General features: G+C 46.9%; 2 protein-coding genes across 5 annotated transcripts in view; one reads left to right on the forward strand and one right to left on the reverse strand.

Annotated features, from left to right (window-relative positions):
- The window catches only part of PRPH2 (peripherin 2), a 25,891-nt gene extending 12,291 nt beyond the window's left edge, over positions 1-13,600 (forward strand). Inside the window, exons 2-3 of the mRNA XM_023213058.2 lie at positions 5,483-5,729; positions 11,710-13,600. Of these exons, the coding sequence (XP_023068826.1) occupies positions 5,483-5,729; positions 11,710-11,922 (460 nt within the window). The 3' untranslated portion in view covers positions 11,923-13,600. The remainder of the gene's footprint in view (positions 1-5,482; positions 5,730-11,709) is intronic.
- A 3,099-nt stretch (positions 13,601-16,699) lies between these two features.
- Positions 16,700-23,733, reverse strand: part of UBR2 (ubiquitin protein ligase E3 component n-recognin 2) — a 123,315-nt gene continuing 116,281 nt past the window's right edge. For 3 of the 4 annotated variants that reach the window (XM_026455483.1, XM_026455488.1, XM_026455487.1), the window contains 3 exons: positions 21,806-21,976; positions 20,517-20,618; positions 18,913-19,163 (listed from right to left, as the gene is read on the reverse strand). In XM_026455483.1, coding sequence (XP_026311268.1) covers positions 19,022-19,163; positions 20,517-20,618; positions 21,806-21,976 — 415 coding nt within the window. In that variant the 3' untranslated portion in view covers positions 18,913-19,021. Of the gene's footprint in view, positions 19,164-20,516; positions 20,619-21,805; positions 21,977-23,733 lie in introns of all 4 variants that reach the window. The other variant, XM_026455484.1, reaches the window with a different exon arrangement.

Raw genomic sequence — 23,733 nt, forward strand, 5'->3', positions numbered from 1 at the left:
GACTGGGGCTCCCTGAGGACGGGGCTGCGTCTCCCCTCAGACTGGGGGTCTCTGAAGACAGGACTGTGTCTCCCTCAGACTGGGGCTGTCTGAGGACGGGACTGTGTCTCCTCCTCACGTCACCCCTCACTGTCTGTACTACCTCACGCCCAGTGACTTACTGTCTTAGTTCACTGGGAGCTGCTGTAACAGAATACTTGAGTCTGGAAAGTTGATAAAGAGCGAGATTTATTTCTTACTGTTCTGGAGACTGGGAAGTCCAAGGTGGAGGGGCCACATCTGCTGAGGGGCCCGAATTCATCCTTTTCCTCAGGAACCCACTCCCGTGATAAAGGCATTAATCTGCTCATGAGGACAGAGCCCTCGTAATCCAGTCACCTCTCAAAGGTCCATCTCTCGCCACTGTCATGCTAGGCCTCACGTTTCCAACACAGGAACTTTGGGGGACACATTCAAACCACAGCACTACCCAAAAAAGCCATCTTCAAAGCATACTAAACACGTAGTGCGCACCCAATGCTCTACGCGTATGGCCCCATTTGGTGTCCACTATCCCGTCAAGTGTTTAAAATCTCATTTCTTAGATGAGAAAACTCAGTCTCAGAGAGGTTAGGCCAGTTCTCAAGTTCTCACAGGTGTCCCTCAGCCAGCGTCCTGCTTGGGGTGACCCCCTGTCAGGTATACCCCTGCCCATTGCCCTATGACTGGCCTTACTGATTTGATTCAGTTACTAAATTATGTTGGTTTTTCCAGAAAAACTCAGACATGATCATTTTCCCAGGCTCTATGTGCCTTACTTATGGGAGAGTGGCCTAGAACATAGGCCTTATTTTATTCAAGACCCTTTCAAACCCTGGTGACTCCTCCCCCACCGCAGAGTGAAATTCATAGCCTGGGAAACACGCTGCGATATAAATAGCCGGCTCACCACTAAGGCGCTCTCCTCTGCCTGGCTTTGTCTTAAGAGGGTGAGAGGAGCCTTAATCTGTGGTTGGAATGAGGGCAAGCACTGAGTAAACAAGATGATGTTTGGAGTGAGGGAGGGAGAGCTCCAGAAGTGAGAGACCCCAAGGGTTCCCAGGCTGGTGACCCAGGCAAGTCCCAGAGTTCACCAAGCTCGGCCTTTTCCCCCAGGCTGACCCGTGTTGTCCCTGGGAAGTTCCCAGTGTGAGGGAGACGCAGCTCTGTCTTCAGGAAGCTCCAGTCTGAGGGGACATGCAGCCCTATCTCCAGGGGGCCCCAGTCTGAGGGGAGACACAGCCCATCCTCAGGGAGCCCTCAGGGGAGCCGGAGGCCCAAGCCGAAGGCCCTTCCCACACTGCTCCAGCTTGTCTTCGTACCCCTGCCCCAATTCCGTCACCCACAGCCCGGTGCCCCCCCAGTGAGGGGCTGCAGAGGGACAGCTGAGCAAGACACAGTTTCTGCCTTCCCCACGCACGTGGCTGGAGTAGGGCTTTGAGCGGTGGGCAGGCAGTGCCAGTCGGCAGGTGCTCCGTGTTGGGACCACCACGGAGGGTACCCGGCACGATCCTGCCCTCGAGGAGCTGACAGCTTCTTCACCATGGCTGGTAGAACTTGCACTGCCAACTCCCCATTGAGGGCTCTCCCGTGGTATGATATTGCGTAGTGGGCTCTGTTCTTACAACCTGATGTCAGCTCCCAGGTGCCCAGAGTACCACCCCTGGTGGCTCTTGCTTGGCCAGCTGCCCGGTGAGGTGGTTTTGCTCATAGCCCATGGCTACTATGTATTAATACCAGCACTCTTCAAGCACTCTTATATGTATCACTTCATGCAATCCTCGTGTCAACTTTATTTTAAATATAAGGAAGCAGAGGCAGGGAGAGGTTAAGGAACTTGTCCAGAGGGATGGAGCTGGCATGTGGGCAAGCCAGGAGTAAACCCAGGCTGTCCTGCTCTTATCACCAACCTGTGCTGTCCATGCCACCCAGGGCCATCTGGTCTCTGGGCAGCGTGTTCTGCCCACGAAGTAGAGGGCAGGGATGACAGGGCGTGTGGAAACATGTTTGCCATGACCCAGGCCACCTCATGCAGCCCTCCTAGAAAGTCTTAATCATAATAGATGGAAATCAACACGGTTCATGGAAATGGAACCACCCGTGGTCCTTGAGCACACCAAAAGATGCTCAGCTTCACTCATAATGAGAAAAATGGAAATGAAAACAACCCCGAGATACTGTTTTCCAAAGATCAGGTTGGCAAAGATCAAGTCTGACCAGTGTGGATGCGGCTGTGGAGGACGGGTTCTCCTGAGCATGGCTGGTTGGGGTTTGTGAACCGCCCCCCGCCCGCTCAGCCCCCTGCAGGACAGACCAGAGAAGAAATATGGCAGGTATCCGGCAAGATCACCCTTTGATGCAAGGATCCATCTTCAAGGAATTTACCTGCTCCATGTAGTCACGATATGCAAAATGACTGATTTCTATGTTTGTATTAACGAGAGACTGGGAAAACCGAAACTTCCTTTTTTTTTTTTTTTTTTTTTTTTTTTTTGAGACGGAGTCTCGCTCTGTCACCCAGGCTGGAGTGCAGTGGCGTGATCTGAGCTCACTGCAAGCTCCGCCTCCTGGGTTTACGCCATTCTCCTGCCTCAGCCTCCGGAGTAGCTGGGACTACAGGCGCCCGCCACCTCGCCCGGCTAGTTTTTGTGTATTTTTTAGTAGAGACGGGGTTTCACCCTGTTAGCCAGGATGGTCTCGATCTCCTGACCTCGTGATCCGCCCGTCTCGGCCTCCCAAAGTGCTGGGATTACAGGCTTGAGCCACCGCGCCCGGCCTCGAAACTTCCATCAGTATGGAACTAGCTAGGACCTATGTGCCATCCACACAATGGGAATACCATGCAGCTCTTTAACAAAAAAATCCAGGACACTCCACTGACAGATATGAAATATCTCAGCTGGGCACAGCGGTTCATTCCTGTAATCCCAGCACTTTGGGAGGCTGAGGCAGGCAGATCACTTGAGGTCAGGAGTTCCAGACCAGCCTGGCCAACATGACAAAACCCTGTCTCTACTGAAAATACAAAAGTTAGCTGGGAGTGGTGGTGCACCACTGCACTCCAGCCTGGGTGACAGAGTGAGACTCTATCTCCCACCCCTGCCAAAAAAAAAAAAAAGATCTCCAAGATATTGCTAAGGGAAAAAAGAAAGGTTCAAGACAGTATGTATATAATGTTCTCATTTGCAGTCATAAAAAAAGAACAGGAAAAATGAAAACATGTTTGCTTGTCCATGCATGAAGCCTCTCTTTGGTGGAACTGGCCACAGCAGTCAGGACCTGGAGGCTGCGAGATGAGGAGTGGGAGGAATTTTGTATTAAAGAGATTTTATTTAGAAACGAAACATGGACATCTTTTAAGAGATTCGTGACCATTTCAATGAACAGTGTTTAAAATAATCTCTATTGGAAACAATTATGATCTCTATTATGTTCTAAAAGTCTATTATGTAACACATTGTTCACATGCAACTTTTTTTTCTTTTCTTTTTTTTTTGAGACAGAGTCTCACTCTATCGCCCAGGCTGGACTACAGTGGCATGGTCTTGGCTCACTGCAACCTCTGCATCTCGGGATCAAGTGATTCTCGTGCGTCAGCCTCCCGAGTAGCTGGGACTGCAGGCATGCACCAAAACGCCTGGCTAATTTTTTTGTATTTTTATTAATTGTAGAAATGAGGGCCGGGCGCGGTGGCTCAAGCCTGTAATCCCAGCACTTTGGGAGGCCGAGACGGGCGGATCACGAGGTCAGGAGATCAAGACCATCCTGGCTAACACGGTGAAACCCCGTCTCTACTAAAAAATACAAAAAACTAGCCGGGTGAGGTGGCAGGCGCCTGTAGTCCCAGCTACTGGGGAGGCTGAGGCAGGAGAATGGCGTAAACCCGGGAGGCGGAGTTTGCAGTGAGCTGAGATCTGGCCACTGCACTCCAGTCCGGGCAACAGAGCGAGACTCCGTCTCAAAAAAAAAAAAAAAAGAAAAAAAGAAATGAGGTTTCATCATATTGCCCAGGCTGGTCTCGAACTCCTGACCTCGGGTCATCTGATCACCTGAGCCTCCCAAAGTGCTGAGATTACAGGTGTGAGCCACTGCGCCTGGCCTACATGCAACTTTTTCGTTTTTTTTTTTTTTTTTTTTTTTGAGACGGGGTCTCACACTCACTGTTGTCCCAGCTGGAGTGCAGTGGCGCGATCTCGGCTCACTGCAAGCTCTGCCTCCCGGGTTCAAGTGATTCTCCTGCCTCAGCCTCCTGAGTAGCTGGGACTACAGGTGCGTGCCACCACGCCCAGCTAATTTTTGTATTTTTAGTAGAGACAGGGTTTCACCATATTCACCAGGATGGTCTCGATCTCTTGACCTCGTGATCTGCCCACCTCCACCTCCCAAAGTGCTGGGATTACAGGCATGAGCCACCGCGCCTGCCCGCAACTTTTTATTTAGATGACAAGCACACAGTCAAGTGCACGATTTTTTTTTTTTTTTTTAAGAGACAGTCTTGTTCTGTTGCCCAGGCTGAGTGCAGTGGTGTGATCATAGCTCACTGCTGCCTTGAACTCCTGGGCTCGAGTGATCCTCCTGCCTCGGCCTCACAAAGTGCTGGGATTACAGACATGAGCCACCATGCCCAGCCAAATGCACGAATCCCAAGTGTGCAGCTCAGTGAGTTTTGACACATGAAACACCTGGGTAATCACACCCAGGTCAGGTAGAACATATCCAGCCTGCCTGAGGGAAGGGGAGACTTTCCACTGTAAAGATCCCTTTTGGATTCTGAACCTGTGTGAATGTATAGTAAGCTCTAAATAAATATACAAAAACATATAGAAGTGCAGAAGATATGCTGGGAGCCCAGCCCATTAGCCTGCAGAACCTGCTTGCAGTTGTGTCTCTTAGGTGAGTCAGGAGCTCCACCCTGGCTGGGGGTGGAGTCCTCTGAGGGCAAGGACTGTGCCTGCCTTGGGTCTCCATCCCCTGCCTCTGCACAGGCCCTGGGCCCGAGCAGGCCTTCTGGAAACACCTGGCTGGAAAGGGCCTTGGCCACCAGTGACCTGTAAGGGGGAGATGAGGTTGGTGAGGGAGCTGGGGCATCACCAGTGGCAGCCAGATGCTTGTCCATCAACAGCTCCTGTCCTGCTGCTCCTCCTACCCTCCAGGCATGGCCCCAAGAAAGGGCCTGGCAGCACAGAGTGGTTGGGTGAATTTCTATATTCCCTATTGACTTGAGTCTTGGATTACCATCTGCCTCAACCCTCTAGACCATAAGGTTGAGGAAGGCAGGGGCGTTTATTCATTGCTTTGTCTTCAGTACCTAGAACAGTGGCTGGCATGTAGCAGGTGCACAGCAAATATATACCAAGCGTGTGAGTGAATGACTATTCCAGGCTTCCAGAGGCAGGGGATGGGAGGAAGTGGCCCCGGTGAGAAGCCCAGGAAGCCCATCTCCAGCTGTCTCTTTCCCTTCCAGTCGAATCAAGAGCAACGTGGATGGGCGGTACCTGGTAGATGGCGTCCCCTTCAGCTGCTGCAATCCTAGCTCGCCACGGCCCTGCATCCAGTATCAGATCACCAACAACTCAGCACACTACAGTTACGACCACCAGACAGAGGAGCTCAACCTGTGGGTGCGTGGCTGCAGGGCTGCCCTGCTCAGCTACTACAGCAGCCTCATGAACTCCATGGGGGTCGTCACGCTCCTCATTTGGCTCTTCGAGGTAGGCCCTGGGCCAGCTGGGGGTGGGGATAGGGAGAGCCTCTGGCCCGTTTGGGTCTAATAGGGGCGGAGCCAGGCCTGGAGAGAGCATGCCTCCCTCCTTGGAAACAGCCTTCAGTGAGGTTGTGAGTCAGATCAGCCTGGGCTTGAACCCCACCCAGTGCCTCCACCTTTTGTATTTATTTATTCATTTATTTAGTTTTTGGTTTCTTTCCCACCACTTAATTTTTTTTTTTTTTTTGAGACTGAGTGTCTCTCTGTTGCCCAGGCTGGAGTGCAGTGGCATGATCTTGGCTCACTGCAACCTCCCCCTCTTGGGTTCAAGCGATTCTCCTGCCTCAGCCTCCCGATAGCTGGGACTAAAGGCATGTGCCACCATGCCTGGATAATTTTTTGTATTTTTAGTAGAGACGGGGTTTCACCGTGTTAGCCAGGATGGTCTCGATCTCCTGACCTCGTGATCCTCCCGCCTCGGCCTCCCAAAGTGGTGGGATTACAGGCGTTAGCACCACACACAACTGACACTTTTTTTAAAAAAATTAAGGTGCGATTTATAAAAGGTAAACAATTTGGTGTCATCTAGTTGATTTACAATGTTGTGCAACCACCTCTACCTAGTTCCAAAAGATTTCCATCAGCCCCCACGAAAATCTCACACCCGTGAAGCAGTTACCACCTCCCAACCTGCCCCCAACCCCTGACAACTATTCTCTGGATTTATGTATTTTGGACATTCCATATAAATGTACCCATATTACGTTTGGCTTCTTTTAGTTAGCATGCTTTGGAGGTCCATCCTGTGTCCCCACTTTTTGGTACTGAGGTCTTAGTCATTTAACCTCTCTGTTATATGGGGTGACAGCACTTAGCTTTGGGGACTATTGGGAAGCAACATGAACAGCATGTGCAGGTGTTCAGGAAATGGGTACTGTTTGGATATGTGCCTCTTGAGATGCTGGTCCCCGTTTACCTGTTAGTCTAATAATGTGTGGGTTCACCTTATCTGCATCTTATGCTCAGTTCCTCTCTAAGCTATAGGGCTTGCAGTGTAAGCAAATCCTCAGTGAGTGTGCTGAATTCGCTCCTTGGTTAAAGAGATATTCATTTTTAATTTTTATTATTTTAAATTGTTTATTTTTTTTTAGAGACAAGAAGAAAAATTCACTCTGTCGCCTAGGCTGGAGTGCAGGGGCATGATCGTAGCTCACTGCAGCCTCAAACTCCTGGGCTCAGGGCTCTTCCCACCTCAGCCTTCTGAGTAGCTAAGACTATAGGCACACGCAGAGTAGCTGAAAACGGGTGCCCTGAGTCACACTCCGTGGAGTCTTTTGTAGAAATTGGGTCTTGCTATGTTGCCCAGGCTGCTCTCTAACTCCTGGCTTCAAGCAATCCTCCTACCTTGGTCCTCCAAAGCGCTGGGATTACAGGTGGGCGCCACTGCACCTGGCTGAGAGATATTTCTTTCTTTCTTTCTTTTGAGACAAAGTCTTCCTTTGTCGCCCAGGCTGGAGTGCACTGGCACGATGTCAGCTCACTGCAAGCTCCACCTCGTTCAAGCGATTCTCCTGTCTCAGCCTCCCAAGTAGCTGTGATTACAGGCATGCACCACCATGCCCAGCCAGTTTTTGTATTTTTAGTAGAGATGGGGTTTTGCCATGTTGGCCAAGCTGGTCTTGAACTCCTGACCTCAAGTAATCCACCAGCCTTGGCCTCGGCCTCCCAAAGTGGTGGGATTACAGGCATGAGCCACCATGTGCGGTCAGAGATATTTCTTAAACATGTACCCATATGCCAGGCACTGCTCTAGTGTTGAATGAGAGACTGTTAGTAAATGAGGTGGCACGGTGACTCGGGGTACGTGCTTTTAGCTACCTTGAGAGCAGAAAATCCAAACCTCAAAATCCCAATGTACAAAGCCAGGAACATTTGGTGAGGAAGCTTTTTCCATTGAGGAGATTCCCAAAGATTCCTTTAAATGAGTCACTGTCCTAATGCTATCAGCCAGTGCATCCTGCCTGTGGCTGATAAACACCTCCTTTAACTCACCACATGAAAATAAAGGGTGACTGTACATCCGGGAAGCTGACTTTTTTTTTTTTTTTTTTTTTTTGTGAGACGGAGTTTCACTCTTGTTGCCCAGGCTTGAGTGCAGTGGTGCCATCTTGGCTCACTGCAACCTCAGCCTCCTAGGTTCAAGTGATTCTTCTGCCTCAACCCCTCCCAAATAGCTGGGATTACAGGCACCCACCACCATGCCTGGCTAATTTTGTATTTTTAGTACAGGCGGGGTTTCACCATGTTGGCTGGGCTGGTCTTGAATTCCTGACCACAGGCGATCCCCCCACCTTGGTCTCCCAAACTGCTGGGACTACAGGCATGAGCCCCTGTGCCCGGCCAAAGCCTTCTTTTAATGTTGAGGCAAACACAGCATATTCATGACCATTTGTTGGTTGCTGACTCCTTGACACAGAGTCTTGGGTGGGTAGAATGAGGAGAGAAACATACTGCTGGAAATTTAGATGGCCGCATTCCCTGAAAACACACAAAAAGAAGACTGAATATAAAAGAAGTCATAAAAGTTCATTAGCATTGAACTCAGGAATTTGAGATCAGTCTGGGCAACATAGTGAGACCTCATCTCTACTAAAAAAAAAAAAAAAAAAAAAAAAATTGCTGGACGTGATGGCACATGCCTGTAGTCCCAGCTACTCAGCTCAGGTACTCGGATGGCCAAGATGGGAGGATCTCATGAGCCCCAGAGATGGAGGCATAAAAGAAGTCCGCAGAGCCAGGAGCAGTGGCTCACCCCTGTAATCCTAGCAGGCGTTAGCTAGGATTTGGGAGGCTAAGGCAGGAAGATCAATTGAGCCCAGTAGTTTAGACCAGCCCGGGGAACATAGCAAGATCTCGTCTCTACAAAAAACACAAAAATGACGGCCAGGCACGGTGGCTCACGTCTGTAATCCCAACACTTTGGGAGGCCAAGGCGGGCAGATCACCTGAGGTGGGGAGTTTGCGACCAGCCTGGCCAACATGGAGAAACCCTGTCTCTATGAAAAATACAAAATTAGCTGGGCCTAATGGTGCATGCCTGTAATCCCAGTTACTTGGGAGGCTGAGGCAGGAGAATCACTTGAACCCAGGAAGTGGAGGCTGCAGTGAGCTGAGATCGTGCCATCGCACTCCAGCCTGAACTGTGAGACAGAGTGAAACTCTGTCTCAGGAAAAACAAAACAAAACAGAATGAAAAAACACCACCACCACCACCACCAACATAAAAATTAGCCGTGTGTGGTGGTGCACATGTGTAGTCCTGGATACTTAGGAGGCTGAGGCAGGAGGATCACCCGAGCCCTGGAGGTCGAGGCTGCCAGGAGCCATGAGCCATGAGCCATGATCTCAACACTGTACTCTATCCTGGGCAACAGAGGCAGACTCTATCTCCAAAAAAAAAAAAAAAAAAAAAAAAAAAGAAAAAAAAAAAAAAAAGAAAGAAAGAAAGAAAAAGTGGGAAAATGGGGTTCCATTGGCTGCCTCTCAGTGGCCCACCTTTACAGGAATTTAGTGGACTGCATTAGACAAGGATCAGCTTATTGAGAAGAGGGCATTCAAATGCCCCTTTTACTTGGAGCGTTTAATGGACAGAGGTCTGATGGGCCACGGGTGGCTGAGCATAACGTTAGGAGTCTGATCTTGGCTGTGCCTGCCTAGGCTTCACAATCTAGTCAGGAGATGATGTCTAATTTATGAGCCAAAGGGAGGATCATTACCAAGTGCAAAACTCACAGTGCAGAGTCTCCTTCAGGAAAGCAGGAGGGGATCAGAGTGGACGCGTTCACATCAAGAGGACTTCATGGAGGAGGTGACTTTTTCCGCTGTAAAAATATTTATTCAACTTCCAGTTGACAGTAACATAAATCTAAAACTCTCAGCTATTGTTATCTACTACCATAATTATCAAATGTCCCAGAGTATTCATTCAAAAGAAATTTACTGAGGCCCTCCCCCTACCTGGTACTGTTCTAGGCACTGGGATTCTGAGTGAGCCAGATGAGTAAGGGCCATCCCTGCCCTCAGGGAGTAGCTTCATCCCTGAGAGTTTGCTATGCCATACAGAGAAGTGGAGGAGAGCAAGCCAGGAATTTGTATAGAAACAAGTGGCTAATGGAATATATTACAGAAAAGTGAAAACAGGGTGTGGTGGCTCACGCCTGGAATCCCAGCACTTTGGGAGGCTGAGGCGGGCAGATCACCTGAGGTCAGAAGTCTGAGACCTGCCTGGTTAACGTGGTGAAACCCTGTCTCTACTAAAAATATAAAAATTAGCTGGGCGTGGTGCCAAGTTTTTGACACCTATAATCCCAGCTACTCAGGAGGCTGACGTAGGAGAATCGCTTGAACCCGGGAGGGGGAGGTTGCAGTGAGCCGAGATCGTGCCACTGCACTCCAGCCTGGGTGACAGAGGGAGACTCCATCTCAAAAAAAAAAAAAAAAAAAAGAAAAGTGAAAACAATAAGCTAATGATCCGCTACAGCTGACTCTTCTGTTGGTCCTTACTGTGCACCAGGTACTGTGGTGGTGTTTGCTAAAGTGCAGTGGTGCGATCATGGCTCACTGCAGCCTCCATCTCCAGGGCTCATGACATCCTCCCATCTTGGCTACACAAGTACCCGAGTAGCTGGGACTACAGGCACACACAACCACACCCAGCAATTATTTTTATTTTTAGTAGAGATGAGGTCTCGCTATGTTGCCCGGGCTGGTCTCAAACTCCTGAGCTCAAGCAATTCTCCCTCCACCTTGGCCTCCAAAAGTGCTGGGATTACAGGCGTGCGCCAATGCACTCGGCCTGTGTGTTTCACACATATTAAAGTGTCACAGTATCCACACAAGGCGGGCACCACTTCATATGAAAATCTGCAAACCAGATGAATAAAGTGAGGTTTCCTGGTAACATGGCTGGCTAAGTGCCAGGACTGGGTTTGAACCTAGGCATTTTAGCACCAAATCTGCCACACAGTGAATGCTAGTGAACAAATCCAAATTATTTTTTATCAGGATCCACTCATCACCGTGCTCACCAAAATAATGGAAGAGCCGGGCACGGTGGCTCACACTTGTAATCCCAGCACTTTGGGAGGTCAAGGAGGGTGAATCTCTTGAGGCCAGGAGTTCGAGGCCAGCTGGCAACATGGGGGAACCACATATCTACAACAATAACAAACAAACAAAAAAAAAACAAGAAAAACAAAAATTAGCCAGGTATGGTAGCAGGCCCTTGTAATCTCAGCTATTCAAGAGGCCAAGGCACGAGAATTCCTTGAACACAGGAGATAGAGTTTGCAGTGAGCTGAGACCACGCCACTGCACTCCCAGTCTGGGTGACAGAGCGAGACTCGTCTCAAAAAAAAAAAAAAAAAAACAAACAAAAAAAAACAGTACCACACAGCAGATACAGAAAAGGAGGTGACCTCTTAATTCCACCCAAAGAAGTTACTGAACCACACAATATGTGCCAGGCGACAGGGTGTAGAGGGGCCCCAAGGTGAAGGAACCCAGGAATAATGCACCTGGGATGGGGGCAACCCGAGGGGGTGGGGAGGGAGGATGAGCTGCAGGGGAGCTCACCAAGGGCTGAAGATGAATTAACAGATGAACATGGAGAGGAACAAGGTTCTAGGCAGAGCATAGCAGATGGTAAAGACCTAGAGAGGAGAGAGTATGGGGCATGGGCGAATCCAAAGCAGCCCAGGGTGGCTGGAAAGGGAGGAAGAGAGGGGTCTGAGATGAGGCTGGAGGAGTCAGGTGTGTTGAGCACTGAGGGCAGGGCAGCGTGGGGCAGGCTGTCACCAATCCACATTCCACAGTGCTCAGGTTGAGTCCTCTCTGGGACCCTCATTTTGAGGCTCCTGTGGTTTCCTAATGATCCAGCTCCCAGTGATTCTCCCAGATTGTCTCTAAATCTCTTCTCCCACCATCAGGTGACCATTACAATTGGGCTGCGCTATCTGCAGACGTCACTGGACCGTGTGTCCAACCCCGAGGAACCTGAGAGCGAGAGCGAGGGCTGGCTGCTGGAGAAGAGCGTGCCAGAGACCTGGAAGGCCTTTCTGGAGAGCGTGAAGAAGCTGGGCAAGGGCAACCAGGTGGAAGCCGAGGGCGCAGACGCAGGCCAGGCCCCAGAGGCTGGCTGAGGGCCCTGGGGCCCCTCCCCTCCCGAACACTGAGAAATAGTGGACTCAAGAAACGCGGATCTCCCCCTCGTCCAACTCTGAAAGTCTGAATCTCGCAAGGAGGGCACCATCTCACAGAGACTCTCCCTGATGGTGGAATTTAAGTTTAGGGTCCCTAAAGGCATTTGACACACAGTTGTTGAATGACTGACCCAAAATGTGAATGAGCGAGCTCCCTTCAGGCCCGCTACCCTAGGATATGCCCTCCTGGTGACTCAGGGGCTCTCTCAGATGGCTAGCCCAGGACCCGTCTTTCTCACACGGATTTAGTCCTACCCTACAGCCACTGGCCGTATCCGAGGGCTGCTCCCCTTTTAGAATTTACCTCTTATGAGCTCCATGTTGCTTCACTCTACATCCAAAGTGTCACTTGGTGCATAAGTACAGAAGTCTGAAAAATGGCCATGTTGTCTTTTTTTTTTTTTTTTTTAATGCCAAGATTGACAGGTTGGCCATTTGCTTAATGCCAGAAGTTGGGGGAAAGTTACACTTTTCTAAGAATAATGGACTCTTAAGGCATTGAGGGCTCTAAACAGGATTCTTTAATCGTGAAGCAAGAGAAATTCAAGGCAGGAGATTATTTCCCCTACCAAAAACACAGTGAAAGGCCTCTTTTTGTGTCCCATTCACATGCCCTCAGTCACTGAGTCTGGAGTGAACCATGGGTTGAGGAAGTCGGGCTGTTGGCGTGTCCCAGCACCACACCACCCCTAAAGTGCCGGGTGATCTCCTGTGGCTCATCTGTGGAAGCACTGGGGTAGGCTGCTGCCCTGCTGTGGAAGAGGAGCAACAATCAGACATGAGTCCACCCTTTGGAGACCAGGCCTCAGCTCTTGGTGGGCCCAGGGACACCCACACAGGTGGCCATCACAGCCCTATGGACAACACTAATTGTCCACAGCAAAGGGCAAGGAATTCTCTGGGAGCTGCTTCTGTTTCTTCCCCCCAGATACCCATCTTGAAAAACACTATTTCTGGAATGCTTCTGCATCTAAGGAGATTCTTTGAGATAGTCCATCTTCCTGAGCTAGCAAATACACGAGTTTTCACTTTCTTTAGGAAAGAGAAGCTTTCAGGGGAAGGAATGATTTTGCTGACTTCCCAGACCCTGGTGACCAGACCAAGGCAGGGCCCAGCATAATTCCGCCAGTTGGATGAATATTCAAGACAGCTCATTCCTACCTGGCTGGAGACCACAGCCAGAAGGCAAAAACCAGAAAGGGAACAGTAGATAATTTACCTCTGCTTCTGACTGATGGTGTTTGGGAATAGGTTACTTTGGACTGAGTTTGGGTTCTTTGCTGTCCTAAGAACTTCAGTGTAGAGAAAATAAGACTTCTGGTGCTGCCTGGGGTATGTTCTGGGCTTAATTCCCCCAAGCAGAAGACCAGATCCAAGATGTTTGGACACCCCGTCAGACGTTGGTCCCAAGTTTAATTAGATTTCTGAGTCTCGTTGAGGCCAAGGAATGATCCCTACTGAAAAAATGCTGAGCCAGACATCTTTAGCAAAGGTCCCTGAGCTCTCGCCGTCTCTCAAGAGTGCTGAGAACCCTGGTGAAAGTGCTGCTCTAGGCCCACAAGTGTAACTATGCTGTTAACAGCTGTCAATAGATATTAAAATTCATACTGTATGAAAATCACTTTTGTTAAATGACTAAGCCCATTCAACAACATGTATCGCAGAATCCCCTACTACAGCTAGTATTTGCCAAAAAGGAAAAGAAACCCACCCTAAAGGGAAGCATTGGTAACGATCATTGTTATAAACATGGCCTGCGTATCACATCACTCCATCTTGTCATCTCTTACCTGTAACAACAGTGACTATTAGAGCAGTGACTATTATTATATCCAAATAATCTCAGCATTTGCTAGAGTTTGAACCAGAGCTGATACATGGAATTTTAATGTAGTAATTTAGGCAAAACTCCAAGCCATTTTTTCTTCTCCTCTGGCCAAAACGTTATTTCCTCAAACAGGGAAATATCTCTACGGGGCCAGGTTATAGGGGCAAATGCGAACAACCTGAGCATCTGAAGGTTGCTGAGAGGCCCGAGTGCATTGACCCTACAATATACGTCACTCATTGGTTCGGAGCAGGCTTAGGGTTAACTGCATTTGAACAGGTCTTCTCAGGTAGCCGGTAGTTGCTAGAGAAACCTGGACCATCCCTTTTGGTCACCTACCAGTGCCCACGAAGTCTCTATCAGGTTTTTGCTTGTGTGTAACTTCAGTCTTTCCTTGGGCTGGTGTAAATCCTTTTCTCCTGAGGGACCCAGCCAGCTTTTTTTTTTTTTTTTTTTTTTTTTTGCAAATGTGGAGTTTTGCTCTTGCTGCCCAGGCTGGAGTACAATGGCATGATCTCAGCTCACTGCAGCCTCTGCCTCCTGGGTTCAAGTGATTCTCCTGCCTCAGCCTCCCTACTAGCTGGGATTACAGCATTGGCCACCACACCCCGCTAATTTTTGTATTTTTAGTAGAGATGGGGTTTCGCCATGTTGTCCAGGCTGGTCTCGAACTCCTGTCCTTAGGTGATCTGCCTGCCTTGGCCTCCCAAAGTGCTGGGATTACAGGAGTGAGCCACCGCACCTGGCCCAGCCAGCTTTTAAAGCTCTGCCAGCATAGCCCTGGGACGGGGGTGAGGGGTAAAGATAGAGCCTTAGGACTTTCATTTTTAAAATGCTCACTCCATAGGGAAGAAACAGGTGATGACTATCCTGAATATTTGGGAAGCTGTGTCCTGGAATTTCTGGCCTCAGTTCCAGAACCCACAGCTTCTTTACAACATGCTTCAAGCCCAGGACTGAGCTGCCAGTAAATAAACCCCTAGTAACCTTAATATGGGTTAATAAGATTAGGTGCCTGCTCTGCACGCTCCCCTGCCCCTCCTCGTTCGGGCACCTGTTATGCTAAGCCAGCATGTTTGCAGCTTAGCCAGGGGCAATCGTGGACCAAGAAAGGGCTTTTCATCCACTACTGGCTAAAAAGATGGCTCTCGATGACAGCGCAGGCAGGCAGCAGCACTGTGTCAGGAAGAGAAAAGTGTCTGTCGAATACTACGGAAGTCCAGGGAAGAGAGAGGTGCCTTCCCAGGTCACAGTGGATAGATTGGCTGGAAGGGGAAAAACATGTCAGACCTTAACTCCTGACAGCATTTTATCCTGTCCATCACAGAGGAGTGTAAACAGCAAAGTTAGAGATTAGAGAATGCTGAGCTTTCAGGATGGCATCAAGAGGAGGATTAAGATGTAAGGGACAACTTCTAGCTATTTACCTGAGGGAAGTGAAAATTCAAGTTTATACAAAAACCTATCCATGAATGTTTGCAGCAATCACCAAAACAATCATCCAAACTCACCCAAATGCCCTTCATCTGGCAACTGCCCAGAAGTCTATAACGGAATGCTACTCAGCAATCCAAAGGAACAACAGGGAGGACCCAGATGCATTCTTCTTTAGTGAGAAGACAGACTCAAAATGCTATATACGATACAATTCCATTTATATAACATTCAGGAAGAGGCAAAACAAAGGGAGAGAAAAGCACTGGTAGCTGGAAGCCAGGATGAGGCAAGAAGCTGACTACAAAGGGGACTTTTGGGGACGATAGAATTGTTCTATTTCCTGATTGTGGTTGTTAAACTGTATGCATTTGTTAAAATGTATAAAACTGTACACTAAAAAGTTAATGTTTGTAAAATATACCTCAATAAATGTGACTTAAAAAACAAGAGTAGGAACAGGTTAGGCACAGTGGCTCACACCTATAATCCTAGCATTTTGGGAGGCTGAGGCTTGAGAATCATTTGAACCCAAGAATTCAAGACCAGCCTGGGCAACATAGCGCGACCATATCTACAAAACAAAAACAAAAACAAAAACAAAAACAAAAACAAAAAGCAAAAAACAAACAAACAAAAAACACAGAAATTAGCCAGGCGTGGTGGCATGTGCCTGTAGTACCAGCTACTGGGGAGGCTGAGGTGGGAGGATTGCTCAAGCCCAGAAGGTTGAGGCTGCAATGAACCAAGGCTGTGCCACTGCACTCCAGCCTGGGGGACCCTGTCTCTCAAAAAAAAAAAAAAAACAAACAAACAAACCAAACCACCACCACCAAAACCAAGAGTAGGAAGAGAGGGAGGAACGAGTCAGAAGGGGCTTCATGAATTCCTGGAACTAAAGACAAGAGTAGTGAAGGCAGTAGGCTGGGAGCAGCGTTAATGACCAGGAGGCAGGGCGAGTGCAATGGAAACCTGCTGTTTTAGTTTGATGCTCTCAAGAGGATTTCAAAAACACAGAATTCTCATGGACAATGGCTCCCCTAGGAAGACAGTGTAGCTGCCTTCCTCTCTCTCTCTCAAAAGCAGGAAGTGGGGAGTATGTGAGGACACGGACCTTGGGATCACCAGGTAAGGATGAACAGGAGTTTAAACCCAGACACAGGTCTTGGAGTGCCCTGTTTCCCAGTGATTTGAGTTCCGAAAAGGTCCAGAAAGGTCACACGCTGTCATGGCTAACGAATATGAAACTTAATCAGCTGAACTGATGATCATACTTTATCTGGGAAGGTCAAGATAGTTTGGCTAATGGCCATAATTGACACTAATAATATAAGCCTCTTAAATTTAAAGCTAATGCAGATATCCCACTATATTTGTAGCAAGGTGACACGGGGCACACTGCTGTGGCAGGTTAAGTGTGTAAAACGAAACAGAAAGATATATGCTAACGAAAAGTAATGCCAACACCTAAAGCATTTATTTGGATATCTTTAAACTTTTTACATATGATACATTCCAAATTTTACAAGTTGTCCACAGATATTAAAGTTATAGCCAATGTATTAAACAGATATGATTTTCCCTGATACGGAAAGCATATGTTATATAAACATTTCTACAACATAAAACATGCAGAACAAATCATAAAACTAACATGATTTGTAAGGTAGGAAAGACAACTACCTCAACACCAGAAAATAAAAAGGTGTGTATGTTGCAATTTCATGTAAATTCATCTTCTCCCAGGCTCGGTGATATTCTCAGAGAATGGAATCCAGAGACACCCTTTGCTAACTCCAGGCTCCTAGGAAGTCGGGCCAGAAAGCTGAGTATTGTTTTGATTTGGTGAAAATGTTTATAATCCACTTGTAGAGAGAGAAACCTGGTCTTATTATTTTAAATTTTAGCTTGGTGAACATATGAAAAAAAGCTAAAAGAAGCTTACCTTAAAAGCTAAAGAAACTGGATGTGACAGAGGCCAAAATAAACATGAATTATGCCACCTATAGCCCAACCAACCAGATCTTTTGAAGGCCAGAAAAAGGGGGAGAGAGGTGGATTCAAATGTGAATTTTCTTCCTGTTGGTTCTCCTCTCAGCTGGGTGAGTCAGTCCCAAGCAAGAATGGTGATGGGTCATCCTCCTCTCAAGAGGGCGCGGTGCTTTCACACACTACCTTGGAGAGGAATGTGGCTTCTACATCCTCACTTATTTTAGCCTCAGGTCTGGATTTCTGACCTTCTTCCTGCTATACTGTGGAACGTGCCTAGTTGACTGGTAGCTGAGTGGAACAAAACTTGTAATTCAAAGAAAACTGATTGAAAGGGTCACTTGCATTGGTTAAAAAAATCCAAGAGCCTCTTATTATTCATTTGTTCCTTAGCCCCACACCTCAGACAGGCTCAGAATTTATTCCTCTACTAAGTCTTCAGTCACTCTCTGCATGTATTCAAGCTCTCAGCAATCATACATCAAACAATAGTAGTTGTGTGGTACATAATAATTATAAGCTATTTTGTAAGTGGCTCTTGTTCTAGGAAGGCACCTCAGTAAGAACAATCTTCAAAAAGAATAAAAAGCCTGGGTGCCAGACCATCCCAGGAATGCACTAAGTGAGCCAGCAAGGAAGCAGCAGCTTGTCTGTTCCAGGAAATTCTGGCTGGGTGGGAGTGGGTTCTCACCTTCTTTAGTGTTTGACTTTAGATGATATACTCTGCCAATTTAGCCTTAGAAATAACAAGAGAATATTACTGTCTGAAACATTAGGATATTCTAAAAGAATACAGATAAGAAAATTAGAATACTCTTTTAGAATACCTATTATTTTAAACTTAAGCTTGGTGAGTATCTGAAAAAAAGCCAAAAGAAGCTTACCTTAAAAGTTAAAGAAACTGGATGTGACAGAGGCCAAAATAAACACCAATTATGTCAGCCACAGCCCAAACAACCAGATCTTATGAATGAAGGCCTCTCATCTGGATATTAGGATATTCTCAAAGAATATCCTAAATTTTTAATCCATACTCTTTTAGAATATCCTAATTTTTCTTCCTAATTCTAAAAGAATATCCTAATTTTTAAGATCATCCTAAGTTTTTGGAAAGCCCTTTAAGTGAGTTTTCTCAAAGCCAAAAGTCTTGCCATAAAAAAAAAAAAAGAAAAAAAAAAAACCTCCAACAGCCCTGAAAAACCAGCCAGCACACTAGCAAGTCACCTTCTCCCCACGGGCTTCTTCTGCATGCGTGTCCCCCAACTCTCTCATAGTCAACAGAGAGAAGGGAACACTGCCTTCAAAATCAAAGACTTTGCTCCTAGGAGTAGGTCCTGTCAGCGGAGGGGACACCAACCCAGTCCCAGTGTTGGGCCACTCAGTGAAACCAGGAAGTATGACCCAACAGATCACAGAGACTTTGTTTCCTGCCTCCGTTGAATCAGCTTCAGACCCACAGTTCACTATCATCAATAACGTGAAATATCACATAATGGCTGGGACTATGCAGTCAGACCCCCACAAAAGGGCTGGGATCCAATCTAGGAAAAGAAGCTCCTTGCTCGATCTTAAAACCCAAGACGTTATATTTGAGGGGCACAGCAAACAGTGCAAGAAAATCTGCTGATGGAAGATGATTTTTATCAGTCCTCAGAACCAGAAACTATAAAACTGGGAAGGAAAGTTTAAATAAAGAATTTATTTCCAAATTCAGCAGAACTTCCTTCTTTCTTAAAAAGCCAACTGGGCTAAAAAAATCCAAGTTTCTGTTTTTTGGTGGTGCAATAATTATAAATGTTGCCAGTCAATGCCAACCAGTGTCTGATTGGCTTCTTGTGCATGTCCAATTTCCTCTGTGACACTGTGTTGGTGCCAGAGCTTCTGAATCTTCTTGAATCGCTCTTTGCATAAATGTAAAGGATTTCCCCGTCTAGAAAGAGAAGACACATGTCACTCAGAATGTGTTCTTGTTTATTCCATTATAACCCAACCCTTCCTGACTTAGGCTAGGTTACAAGTTATTGGTTTTAGACTCCCTGCAACATTTGTCTGGCAGCTGACTGTGGCTATTAACAAAAATACCAGCTGTTTGCCAAGAGCAGGTAAAAGGGAGTAAGTGCTGAAAGAGGAGGGAAAGATCCACAAACCACACTTACCCAGAATGAGGTGAGGGAATAGAGGTTGCGGGGAATCAGGAGGGTCTGGGTTGAGAGGCTAAAACTACCAATTCATTGTCCATTTTGTTGGTAACATATAAAAAGGAGAGGGGGCAGACGAAAGGGTGAAAGAATTATACGAGTAAAAATGTGCCTTATAGATTTTACTAAGAGCGCGAAGATAAGAAAAGAAAAGAGAAAAGAAAAGAAATGTTCCCCAGATGCAATCTTTCAGCCACACTCTCAGTGAAGCAATCAACTGAGAGTAACTTCCAGGTCCAATTTAAACGCAAGTGCAAGCTTTGGTGGGTTCCTGCCTGGGACCAGTGCCCTGAGCCAGGTATCTCTGCTCCTGTTTCTGAGCACAGCCATCCTCTCACTCACTAACCAGACTCTCCTCCTCTAACAGCCCATGCTGAGAACAGTGGGAGACACCATCACTGGGTGGCACATGGGCATAGCCTCGCAGTCCAGCGCCTGGGGCAGCTCATCTACTTACCTTGCTTGGGTTTCTAGGCCTTCAACATCTGCTACTCAAGGCTGGACAGGCATATCTATGGAGGTTAAAACTTCTATCTCCTTTAGACAAAAGAGATGGTCTAAAAGAAGTTCTTTAGTAGTGCTTGGGGGAAGGGAATTGTTAGCTTACAATACACTAAATCTACCAGAGTAGAAGTAACTTAGCCTCAAATATTGTTATATTGTTCTATATGTTTTAAATCTTTGTCCCTCAGATTTTAGTGTAATAAGCACATTTGTTAGCAATTAAGATTTTCTCAAACACTGGGCCTCCTCTATACAAGGCCACACCAGTCAGAGTGGGCCATCCCTGGAGTGCTCTGAGCTGGGATGCCATATGGCAATTCAAACAGATCTTTGGAGTGATAAATGGAATAAAGCTGCACTCTGTCCTATTCTCTTCCCTTACCTATCCTGATGTTCCTCATGGCATTCTGAAGGCTGGGAAAAGAACACCACACCAGGCTGCCAGGGCACCCTCGCTGGAAGACTCCACTGATAACACAGCCACCTCTTCCAGAACCACCTCAGCCTTCCACCCTCAGGACGTCAACACATCCTGAAGGGTGCTGCGGGCCCTGAGTCAGCTGACTAGGATGGGTTCTTACCTGAGTCCCTGGTCGGTCTCCCCATAGTCATCAAGGTAAGGAGGAGAATAAAAACAGCCTTTGGTTTTCCCGGCTAAAAATAGCACCTGACATTCCCGTACTCTGTAGAGAGATCATTCAAACGTTATACATTTACACATCAGTAACCAATGTTTGTATTCAGTTTCAAATAGAATGAAGTCTTATAGTACTGCTATTTAAACCACTATTATGAGGAAGTTATCCATTAAAAAATGTGCACAAACTAGGAAATAGGTTGAATTGAGACAAATTTGTGGCCCCTGATCCCTTTGAGAGATTTGCCTTTTTCTGGCATTAACAGTTCAGTGCAATTAAACAGACATTTATTGAGGACCTAATATGTATAAGAAATGGTCAAGGTCCTGGGGGGATAACTAAACTACGGATACAACCGAAGCTCCAGAGGAGCCCACACTCATGTCACACCTCTGCTTCAAACCCTGGAATGGCTTCCACCTCGCCCAGAGATGTCACCAGCACACAGCAGGCCTTGGATTCTCTCACCTGTGCACAGCACTCCAGTGACATGAGCCTCCTTGCCTTGAGCAGGCAGGCATATTTCTACCCCAGAACTGTGCAGAATGTTCTGAGTAGAATGTTCTCCTGCTTCTTTAGGGCTTTACTCAGAAGTCATGTTCTCAGGAAGCCTTCCCTGATCTACTAAAATTAAATCTCAAATTTAGCTCCACAGCTGCCATTTCATATTCCCCTCCCTGCTTTATTTTTTCTCCTTAGCATGTATCACTATCTAAATTCTTGTCAGTCTTGCTTGTCCTCTCTCTCATTAGAAAACGAGCTCCATCCATGAGGGCAGAGATCTTTGCACTGTGGACTACTGCATTCTCAATGCCTAGTACATAGTAGTCACTAATCACAAGCTGGCATGTAGAGTTGTGATAATATGTATGAATGGAGGTAAAATCCAAAAGCCATGAGGACATGAGGACACAACAGAAAGAGTAATTCTGACTGGATTTGTACACAAAATCAGAGGTTTCATGTTAGCGGGAGATGTGAAGAAAGTAGAACAGAACTGTCGCCTGTGGTTGGGGGAAGAGGAGTGGGAATGGTGACAATGAAAGAACCAACACAGAGTTGGCATGGGCTAAATGTGAGATGTGAGGAGACGAGGAGCTCCATGTTTCTGGAATGAATCAAACACAGAACAGTGGTCTCAAAATTCCTGGCACTATAGTAGTTTCCTGTGACACCCTAACAGTCAGATACTGAGGCAGATCCAAAGCCAAAAAGCCCCTACAGGTCCTTACCTCAGGAAGATGCCCACTCCAGAGCCACAGGAGTAGGTGTGAGCTGTGCAGGCTCCTACATCCTCCCCTTCCAGCTCAGTCTGGCAGCAGTAACTCTGGGAGCACAGCAGAGATCCACACACAAGGCACAGAGTTGGGGCTCTGCTCTTATCACCACCTGATTTGGGGCACCTCCAAGGGATAAAAAACCCACAAGTCATTGATCTAAAGAGTGGCTAAAGAGCTAGTGAAGAAAAAACCAGCCCAGAAAAGAATTCTGCAGTATCAAGTAAAGCCAAAGAAGCGTATATCCTCCAGTCTATGCAAATTTATTCCTAGAATCAGGAATAGGAAACACCTTGCACATATATACAAAGACCATGTACTGGAAACACTCAACAGAATCAATAACTGGAGAAAAAAATAAATAAAATCATCAATAGAAGAAAAAGATAAATGGTGCCACTGCCATATAATAAAATACTGTAGAGCAGTGAAAAATCAATAAAGTTATACATGTCAATGCAGATAAATCTTAGAAACAATGCTGAAAGAATGCAAAATCGGCTGGGTGCAGTGGTTCACGCCTGTAACCCCAGCACTTTGGGAGGCAAAGGTGGGTGGATCAACTGAGGTCACGAATTTGAGACCAGCCTGACCAAGATGGTGAAACTCCATCTCTACTAAAAATACAAAAATTAGCCAGGCATGGTGGTGCGCACCTGTAGTCCCAGCTACTTGGGAGGCTGAGATAGGAGAATCACTTGAACCTGGGAGGCGAAGGTTGCTGTGAGCCAAGATCATACCACTGTACTCTATCCAGCCTGGGCGACAGAGTGACACTCTGTCTTTAAAAAAAAAAAAAAAAAAGTAAAAAATAAAACATGCAAAACAACAATATATGCTGCTTAGGAACAGAAACCTATTATGGTTAATGTGTAGGAATGGAATGCTTAATATTCCATGTAGAATAGTAGGTATCTTCAGAGGGAGGAGGAAGAGGCAACAGAGAAGAGACAGCTGGGGAGCTTCAACTGTCTAAGCTCTTACATTATTGTAATGTAAGAGCTTTAATTAAACATAATGTTTAAGCTCTTACATTATTATATTCTTCTTCTCTTTTTGAGACAAAGTCTCACTGTCACCCAGGCTAGAGTGCAGTGGCACGATCATGACTAACTGCAGACTCCAACTCCCGGGCTCAAGTGATACTCCCACCTCAGCCTCCCCTATTATTCTTTATGCTGCTTGTATGTTAAATATTTGATACTATATTAAAAATTACTGCTGGGCATAGTGGCTCACGTCCGTAATTCCAGCACTTTGGGAGGCCGAGGTGATACTAAAGATACAAAAAAAATTAGCTGGGCGTTGTGGTACGTGCCTGTAATCCCAGTTACTCAGGAGGCTGAGGTACAAGAATCACTAGAATCTGGGAGGCGGAGGTTGCAGTGAGCCAAGGTGGTACCACTGCACTCCATCCTGGGCGACAGAGTGAGGCTTGGTCTCAAAAAAAAAAAAAAACAACAAAAAAAAAATTACTAAGGGCTGTTATTACTTTAAGTGCAATTATTAAACATTCATGAATCAAACTTGCGCCTCCTACTCCCATTCCATGTCTTATTCTGAAACATAGTGAAATGATGCTTATAAGTTACGTAGTATAGAGTACTACAGATGTTATTTTTTTTTTTGAGACAGAGTTTTGCTTTTGTCACCCAGGCTGGAGTGCAATTGCTCGATCTCGGCTCACTACAACCTCCGCCTCCCGGGTTCAAGTGATTCTCCTGCCTCAGCCTCCCGAGTAGCTGCGATTACAGGTGCCTGCCACCATGCCCAGATAATTCTGTATTTTTAGTAGAGACAGGGTTTCACCAAGTTGGCCAGGCTGCATCTCCTGACCTCAGGTGATCCACCCACCTCGGCCTCCCAAAGAGCTCGGATTACAG

The sequence above is a fragment of the Piliocolobus tephrosceles genome, chromosome 5 (assembly GCF_002776525.5).
Source record: "Piliocolobus tephrosceles isolate RC106 chromosome 5, ASM277652v3, whole genome shotgun sequence".
Lineage (NCBI taxonomy): Eukaryota > Metazoa > Chordata > Mammalia > Primates > Cercopithecidae > Piliocolobus > Piliocolobus tephrosceles.